We start from the raw sequence: 9301 nt of genomic DNA, 5'->3' as shown, positions 1-9301 counted from the left end.
GACGGCACGGGAAATGCCGAGGGTCGCTGTAGCGGAACCCTGATGAACAGCGGAGGGGGACTTGGAGAGAACTAGGACCCCCCGGGGTGGGAAGCTCATTGACAAACCCGTCACAGGAGGCCACGGAGGGGAAAAGTGGGGGGGAACCATTTTTCCCCCCATGTTTCCAGGCCTTGGAGGGTGTGAGGAGCAGTCAGAAGACAGCATATTGCTGCTCAGTATTGCCATGGCCCCCCGGATCACTGAATTGCTAAGCAGGGATTATACTGCAGGATTATGGGGGGGTCGGGTTTTACTGTCTCGATTTCTGCAATCTTCTTGTTCAGTGACTGGCACCATGTACTTTGCCGGCTCTCCCATATTTATTGTTGGAGGTGACTTTTGGCCCAGCCATGGCAGCTCTTAACTGCTCTTACATTCCCTGGTTTTTGTCCGCTGGCTGCGTTTGGCCTGCACCCTTTCCCCTCTCTTCTTCTCCTTCCCTTTGCTCGTTTTTTAGCTGGTGCTTAAGTTCTTCAGCCCTTCTCAGGCTAGAGGTGCATCTGGGATAGCTTTTTTCCCAGGCTGGGGAAAACTGTTCGTGTGGCTCTTCATTCCCTTGTTCTCTCCTCTGGCAATGCTGGAGGGAGGAGCAGAAGAATATCCTGTTGCTTACCACAGGCAAGGAGAGTCGCTAAGCCTCTTTTGCTGCTCTTCCTTCACGTCTTTGAGAATCTTTTGTCCTCTGAGGAGAGCTGTAGAGAACTCGTTAGCTTTCCTGCACGGATCCTGCTTCGACAGGCACTAATTGCGGGTCCTGTTTGGAGCAAACCATCTGCTTCTGCAGTTTGGAAGAGGGATAGCATTTGTGCCATTGCTGGCTTGAGCTACAAACAGGCTACTGTCGCTCATAAACAATTGCAAGATTTGGCAGCATGGGCTGCTCTTTTCTGGAAACAGTCCCCACTGTCATGGGGACAGTGATATGTACCAGGCAGTTGCTAAAAGGACTGGACTTTCAAACAGGCCAGTGCAGATAAATAGTGTAGGAAGTCGCAGAACGTGTGGAGCTGTGGGGAAAACGCACTAGAATATGTTCACGGTCTTCTAAATAGTCTTTAAATAATATTCCCTATAAAATATTTGTGAAATAACCACACATTTTAATTCTGTAGATCTTTGCTATGCAGAAAGCTTTAGTAGAGCATAGTATCACTCTGGTGTGAGTTTTGAAATCTTAATTTAAAAAAAAGTGTGCATCTAAAAAAAAGTGTGCATCACTTGATAGGTAGATGGTTTCTCAAACATCTTGTCACAAAACGTTACTTCAGGAGCTGTCACAGCTCTGGTATTGGTGCAGGGACTGCTGCCTTTTGGTCTTGTTGTGGTGTGTAGGGTTGAAATGAGAGAATCAAGAACAAAAAGATCATAGACAAGAGAGGGCAAAAAACAAAGCCCTTGGGGGAACCAGAAGGTCTGGGAAGTGGTGCAGTGTTTGTGAGCTGGTGAGACAATTGGAAAAGGTGACAGCAGATTTCAGCGAGGGTCTGCACTGGTTTGTGGGAAGCTGCTAACTGGGATGAAGCTAGGGTTGGACTGGTCACCCGATACAGTTCAGTTTGTTGAACATCCCTTTCCCCTCCCACACCATTTTGGAATTTCAGAATGGGCCTGGACATCACTTCAGTGGGCAGAAACTGGAAATGTTTTGAGTGTGGGCAGTAACGTTGCTGGATACCATCTCACCATCTGTTCAGTTGGCCTTAACCTGACTATAAATAATCCTTTTTATTTGTTTCCTGGTTTGATGTTTGTTTTGCTGGTGCTATGCTATGTGCCATGGGATTACTTAAAGTACCAGCTTGCAGTACATGTTCTTTAATAAATACTGTACAACCCCCCTATCTGTGGGATAATTAAACTGATTTGCATTCAGATTATTGAGCAGCGCAGTTGAGGCGATGATCTTCACATGGCTCAAGCACAGTTCTTCAGTGTGCTTAGGGAAGCGAGTCTGTCACACTTGCGGTGTAGTGTCAGTGTGAGTTACAGACACTTGAAAATACTTTTAGTTACTACTTTGTAAATTAATTGTAAAGCTACCAGGATTTGAACAGTGTCATCAAGATACATACAGGGAGGTCAGGCGGTGTGAAAGATGAGCAGTGGGCGTGAGCCTTCACTGGTACTCTTCAGAGAGGTGTCCTGGGGAAAGACCGGCTCTTTCGCCAGACATGCTCTAACATTTTCCTGGCAAGTGTAAAGTTTCTGTCTGGAAGTTTGTACTAAGTCTGCAAGCTTCATAAAGCTATTGTAATTTGAGATGCATCATATTTTTATTGTGTTGCTGGGTTAACTCTGAAACCTGAGCGCGATGATGCGATGTCACCTTTAATTTTCACCGTATTTCTAGCACGCATGCTAGAAAGCAGGGCTGTTCTGTAGCGTTGCCTGTCATCTTTCTGTGGCATGCTGGTGGCTGGAACAGTATGCAGCACAGAGGGAACATGATGTCTTCCTTTTTCAGTCCAGCTTTGTAGGGAAGGGCCAGTTGCATGCTGTTCCAGTGTCATTTTTACCTTTGTGAATATTCTTTGTCCTAGAGAAGTGAAATGTGTTAATTTGATTACTTTTATTTTCTTTTTTTCAGCTAGTGGGAGTGTTAAAGACACCTTTGTTGGAGCCAGAAATGGACAGTACAGGCTTTTGAAGATAGTCATTGACAATGGTTAGTCAAATTGTAATCTTTTTCTTAATTTTTTTAGATAATTTCCTAGTTGTTTTAGTGCCTGCACATTTTGTTTAAAAACCGAAACAAAACTTAATGTTACTAAGGTGTTTCATGTGCAGAAGGGAAGTTTTGGAGATACTGAGCTTTTCAGGACGATGCAACTGTATTTTTGCCTTTTTTTTTTGTTTGTTTGTTTTTTCTTCCAAATGTCATTTTATATTTTACTAAGAACTGCTCTGTATTTCCTATGGATAATATAAATGAGCTTAATCTTATCTTTTTATTAAAGAAAGAGTAGAGGAAAAAAATTCCACACTTGTGTAGTGTTTTGGACCTTTGGTTACTTTCGTTAAACAGATTCTTACACGGCAGATAGTCACTTTAGATGAAGTATAAATGTTATCTGCCTTTTATACTGACGTCAGCTGCATGCAGACAGTTCTGTTAAAGCAGAAGTTTAAGCAGTAATCTGGCTATGTGGAAAATATGTTTAAAGATCTGTAACTATACAAATTTTCAAAGGTAAAACCATTCCTTAAATCCCATGAATAGGTATAACTATAAAATTACATCATTTCTTGCAGAAGTTGGGTTTGATCTTTGAACTTCTTGGCAAGTGATCAAGGCTGCAAACACCGCAAGATAAAATGCGTAGTAGTTTGGGGTTTTGTTTTATTTTGGGGTTGGTTTGTTTGTTTTTTAAACAGCAGTGCGGGTTGACTGTGTAAGACATTCCATCTTTTAGTCCATCTTTTCAAATACATCAAATGCCCACCTTCGGTTTTCAGTCCTTTCTAGAGTCCATTCGTTTACGGTACACTGAGAGATACCTGTTAGCTGGAGAAGGGTACATGTATGTACATGTACATACACACATACACTTTTATTGTTAGGTAAATAACCTACTGCTACCTTGTGTTTGCTTTTCTTAGGAAGTCTTCTGAGATTTTAATATTGCTTTCCTTAAGGAAGTGGCAATGGTCATGTTTTAGGCAGGTCACTGTGGTAAAGTCTCACTAGCACAAGGTAGCAAATGCAAGGTATAATAACAATATGCTTTTGTGTGTAGGCTACATTTTAATATGAAACAAAGCCTAGAAATAAGACATAAATGGAAGACATTTCTTTTTTTTTCTGTGTGTGTATACATATATATGCATTTTGTCTGTATGTAGAAGCAGAATCCGATCTTTGATACTGTTTTCCACAGTTCAAAAACAAACCTCTCAAACTCCCAGCATACTGGAAGACGGACAGTTGCCTTGTCTGTCTGCAGGAGCTTTCAGCAACTGTCCTTAGATAATAGTCAAATTGAGTTCTGCTAATCTGAACCAGTAAGAGAAGAGGTTTGCAATAGAGTTCTTCTGACTGTATTTTTCCATCTTAAATCCAAGTGAGTATAAAGTCACCTGGAGTTCAGAATTGGCAATATATTCCGAATACTCCGGTCTGGGTGTACAGCTTCAGCTACTTAGCATCAAATTCAGAGAAGGGCCAAACACCCTCTCCAAGCTGTTCGCATGCCTTGCTCTGAACGCTTTACTGTTGAGGCATTTTTATACTGTTGTACTTTTATCTGGAGTTTTAGAAGTTAGCTCCTAGACTCTGAAAAGATATTTTGTATGTTAGCTACTATGATGGTCTTCAAACTCTTGTAGGATCCCTTTTAAACAAGGTATTTCTATGTTGGTTGTGGGGGGCTAGTATTTACTGGAAAGCTGAGAAATGTTTTGAAAGACTAATAATAATTTCCTTTGGAAGCTGAGATGTGATTTATAAATAAGAGAAAAATCTTGTTGCTACAGTCGTTCACATAATTAGATCTCATCTGAAGTATTCCATACAGACTTAAGCCAATTATACATAAACAACTTCAGTCACTTAAATACCCCATAATTATGAAGCTGTATTAGAAAGAGGTTTATCTGGATACATAGTCAAGTCAAAGCATATTAATTCCAAACCATTTTCATTGTATAACTGAGATATTGATGCCTTACAGTGAGTACAAACACTAATGTGTTGCAGCAAGAGCATCAATAGTTCTAATTCTAAAATGTAAAAACTTACTCTCATCTTGTGCTTAAGTACTCCAATTTAAAAAGAAACTAACTGGCAGAAGACTGTTTTTATTTCCCTACTGTGTACACTGTGCTAAAACCACTAACATCAGTCTTACCCCTTCAGATCAAAGAGCTTGATGACAACCAGCACATTACTTCTCAACTATCTGTATTTGGGTTAAAGTAAGTTAGGGTTTGAACGGTTTTGTAGGAATTTGTAGGAATTCACCTGCTTTCACACTGACTGTTCTTCACTTCCATTCTTGTGGACATGATTATGAAAGATTAACTGTTCATTGTAATTGCTAATTTGGAAAAACAGTATTAACTGTATTGTTGCTAACCTGTAGCTTTCGTTATTGGTTGTAGAGCAGCTTATTGTGGGATCCTCTAGGCGGCCAGTTGGATCATGGGAAAAGGATTATGATTCCTTTATCCTTCCCCTTCTTGAAGACAAGCAACCGTGTTATATATTATACAGATTAGACTCTCAGAATGCTCAAGGATATGAATGGATCTTCATTGCATGGTCACCTGATCACTCTCCTGTAAGTAACAGTCATCAGACTCTTCATGTTGATGATTTTTCAACAGTGCCATTCGGTCGGAATCCTAGATACGAAGAGGATTTGAGGAATGAAGCATTCCCCACTTTCCTCCCAATAAAACTGGGAAAACATCTCGAAGCTGATTGAGGAGCAGTATCAGTGGGTCTAGATGGGGAGTGCAGCTGATCCAGTTTGTTTCTAGCCTGACCGGAGGAAGCTGGACAATGTTGTTGCCCTGTTTGTTTGTCTATCTTTCTGTCAGTGTTTCCTGAAAATTTATGGAGGGATATAGGATAGAAATCTCAATGGGTGTTTTCATAGACAGAAGGATTATCGTGTGAGCTCAAGCTGTTTATTCTGTTTGGCTTGCTGGCTGCCCAGCTGGCATTTGTGGATCTGTCACTTGCCACAGAATATGCTGTTTCTTAGTCAGTAGTTAGAGAACACTGAGGGGATCTGAGGTTAGAGTTCAGGATTTCTAGGAGAAACTAGGATACTGTGTACAGGTTCTGGGAATGTGTGATAAGGGAAGACAGAAAGTAAAGGTATTCCCATATTCCTACTACTTTCATTAGCAGTTAGGAAACAGTAAAGAGGCCAAGACTTGGAGTGCATAGAAGAGGCTGGGTGGAAAAGGTGAAGTATTGTGGTGAGGATGGCATGATGGTGAAATAAGGTGGGAAGATGGGACTGTTGAGAGAGGAATAAGTGACTGTGTTAGAGACAAGTTGATAGGAAGCAATCATCACTAGATCTTCTGCCTCCAGAAAATTTCATTTTTCCACTGTGTAGGTGAACCAAAACAATCTGGAGTCATTATCAAATCAAAATCTAATGGACACAAAACAGTGACAAAAGATCTAAGCAGTTGTGAATTTTCCCATTTAAAATTAGCAAAGATTACATTGTGGGGTTTTATTGTTTGTTTGTTTTTTACTTAAAAAAAAGCTCATGCTCTTACTAAGGCTGCAATTTAGTTTTGGAATTACGTTGATAGTAATGCATAGCATCATGCCCTTGGGAATTCAGTAGCGTCTGTTAGTATCGTGATCCAGAGCTTATTCCATGAAGCTTATTCTGTGTTAGGAATTGCACCTTCAAAATGCAGTTTCAACACTTGAAGTATTGGTTCAAGAAAGGTGTTTGTTAATGGACTTAGTCCACCAACGTGGTAGATTCTCTGTGTACACCAAAGGAGGAAAAAAGAAGAGAGAACCCAAACCAACACTGTTTTATGATATGCTAGGTTCGTCAAAAAATGTTGTATGCGGCAACCCGGGCAACACTTAAGAAAGAATTTGGAGGCGGTCATATTAAGGATGAAGTATTTGGAACAGTACAGGTACGTTTTTCTTTTTAAAGTCGGCACACTGCCTTTAAAAACTAAACACAGTAGCTGATGTTACCGATAGGAGTTTGTGATGTTTCTGCTCTTTTTTGATTAAGGAAAAAAGAATTAAAAGCTATGTGTATTATTCCAATGTTAAAATGTACTTTCTCTCATTTGAACAAGTAATTAATTGTATTTAACAATTTCAGGCTAAGAAGTTGGTGCTATGAAAACTAAATAATCTAGGAATAATAGGAGAATCTGTTGTTGTCACTGCCTGCATGTGAATCCTCAAAAAGCTCTAACACTAACTTTTCAGGCCAGTTGTATACACAAGACATTTTGGATGCATGGTTCTGAATTGGAATTGGGCTAGAACAGCTATCTGCAATCCATTAACATCTGAAAACAAATGTTTTTATCTTAAACCAAGGGTATTAAGCTGTCAGTTCTTTAGAATTTGACCATAAAATGTAACTCGAGTCCATGGCTGCCATCTTAACTTATAGAAACAGAATTTGAGTAGCTACTGATTTGTTCAGTGGTAATACTAATAGTTGACTGGTTATTGTAAGGTAAGTGGAAGGTGCATGTATGAAACTTAACAATCCTCTGTGGGATGTTGAAAAGCCTGCAAGTGCTGTGCATGTAAGGAAATATGAGGTGCTTGTACTACCTGGGTTTCTTGGGGAAATAAGTCTTACATGGTTGTGATGTCAGCCTGTTTATCAGTCAGATAATCAGGCAGTCTTGACTTTTTAATCCATTACCAATTTTAAAGAAATACAAGTTGGAGTTCCCAAAGATATAGAATTCTTACAGCTTTTATGAGAACTGATGATTACTTAGAGATCCAAATTATCATTCCACTTGTCCTCCTTCAGCAAAGACAGAGTGCAGCAGTCATCTTCTGTTTGGCCTGTTAATTAGATCATTGTATGTACAAATGTGAACCAAAGCACTGTCACTATTGAAAGAATAGAGGATATTGTAGTGAGAAAAACCTGCGGAAGAGACGTGGGCTTTTGTGGTGGATAGACAAGTCCATAAGGATGTGAAGCTAATAATTGTGCTGCTCACCAAGTAAATAACTTGTTACATTCAGCATTAACCTGTGATGGGGGCTTCATTATCCTATCAAGCACACTAACAAACCTAGAGAAATAGGTAACAGTTGCTAAGAGGCTTTACTGGTGGAGGTCGTTATTTTTTTTTATCTTGCCTGTTCAGTCAACTAATCTCTCACTGCCACTTGCACCAAAGCATGAGCAGTCTGTGTAGTATGTAGAATTTGGGCTGCAAGTTGTAGGTCTAGATGCAAGTCTGAGCTCGGCTTCCACCTCAGTTGTAAGGAAGGAGCATTGCATCTGTCTATTACTGTTACCTCAGAATGTGTTTGGGGCACTTAGAAGATGAAGTCCATGTAACTCGCTTTTTCCAAGTCCATTATATTACAGTTTAATATATCTCTTAAATTGTTGGGTTTAGTGTCTTTATAAGCTGCTTAATTGTAGGTGGCCTCTAATGTTCATCGGTGTGAAAATCACAGCTGCTTCAAAGTATTCAAGTCGCAAACCTCACGCAGAATCTTGATCGTCAGCATGCAGTGGGTTGCTCTGCCTTTATTTTGTTAGATGCAAGGGTGGTTTAGTTGCAACCAGCTCTGTTATCCTGGTGGAACCTGGTTATGGTCCCACCTGCTACTTCACCTGTGTTAATCTCAATACCTCAGGGCTCCTGCAAGATGTACTGGAATATTGGCACTGAAATTGTATTTATGAAGGTCTGTCTCTTTCAGAAAGGGAAGAGCTAAAGAGTTTTCTGTTTCTCCTCAGGACTTCAGTATAAGATCACATTCATCTGATTGCATGAAATCCTGCCTTTTTCTGGTAACCACCTTAATTATAAAAACACAACAGTACTTGCCTCTGGTATCAACCGCTTTGGAGAGGGCCAGAACTGATACTGAGATATTAACAAATTCCCCAAACTGGTTATCAGAATTCACCAATTTTGTGACTTTGCGTCCTAAATTATTTGCAGTATCATGTGCTTACTCCCTGTCCTGAGGTAGAATTTCTGTCTCCCATCTTTCAGGGAGATAAGCTAACAATAAGCTACCAGTCTGAGCATGCAGATTTTATAAGAAATTTTTTTAATATTATTATCGTTATTTATTAGAATTGTGGCAATTCTGTAAGGTTTTGTCCAAGAAGGCTGAATAACTTCAAGCACACTGTCTTCATTTATGCTAATTTTTGAATTAGCAAGGTAATTAGGGACTTCTTGTGGAAGTGCTGCTTATGGTACAGTTGAGTTCAAGAGCACCCCAGTGGATCCTGCTGTACAGGAGGGTGAGCTGAATTTGCAAATGCACCCACACTTGTAATCCATTCAAATAAAATCCATTGAAACTGCATGGGAAGTAACTGCTGCTTTTATGCTGCATAGAGCATCTTTAAAGAAAACATCTGTTATCAAAAATGATTAATATTGGTATTGTGCTTTCAGGATGATGTTTCACTGAATGGATATAAAAAATATTTGATATCACAGTCCTCCCCTGCACCTCTGACTGCGGCAGAAGAGGAACTTCGACAAATTAAGATTAATGAGGTACCTACAATGTCTTTGAGCATGGGTGGGAAGC

At 40.0% G+C, this 9301-nt stretch overlaps 1 protein-coding gene across 1 annotated transcript in view; it reads left to right on the top strand.

Moving 5' to 3' along the window:
• Positions 1–2629: 2629 nt before the first annotated feature.
• The window catches only part of TWF1 (twinfilin actin-binding protein 1), a gene marked incomplete at its 5' end in the record, with an annotated part of 13095 nt that continues 6423 nt past the window's right edge, over positions 2630–9301 (top strand). Inside the window, 4 exons of the mRNA XM_010155358.1 lie at positions 2630–2707; positions 5143–5321; positions 6568–6663; positions 9163–9267. Coding sequence (XP_010153660.1) covers positions 2630–2707; positions 5143–5321; positions 6568–6663; positions 9163–9267 — 458 coding nt within the window. The remainder of the gene's footprint in view (positions 2708–5142; positions 5322–6567; positions 6664–9162; positions 9268–9301) is intronic.

The sequence above is a fragment of the Eurypyga helias genome, unplaced genomic scaffold (assembly GCF_000690775.1).
Source record: "Eurypyga helias isolate BGI_N326 unplaced genomic scaffold, ASM69077v1 scaffold21987, whole genome shotgun sequence".
NCBI lineage: Eukaryota > Metazoa > Chordata > Aves > Eurypygiformes > Eurypygidae > Eurypyga > Eurypyga helias.
This window is presented reverse-complemented; position numbering and strand designations above follow the sequence as displayed.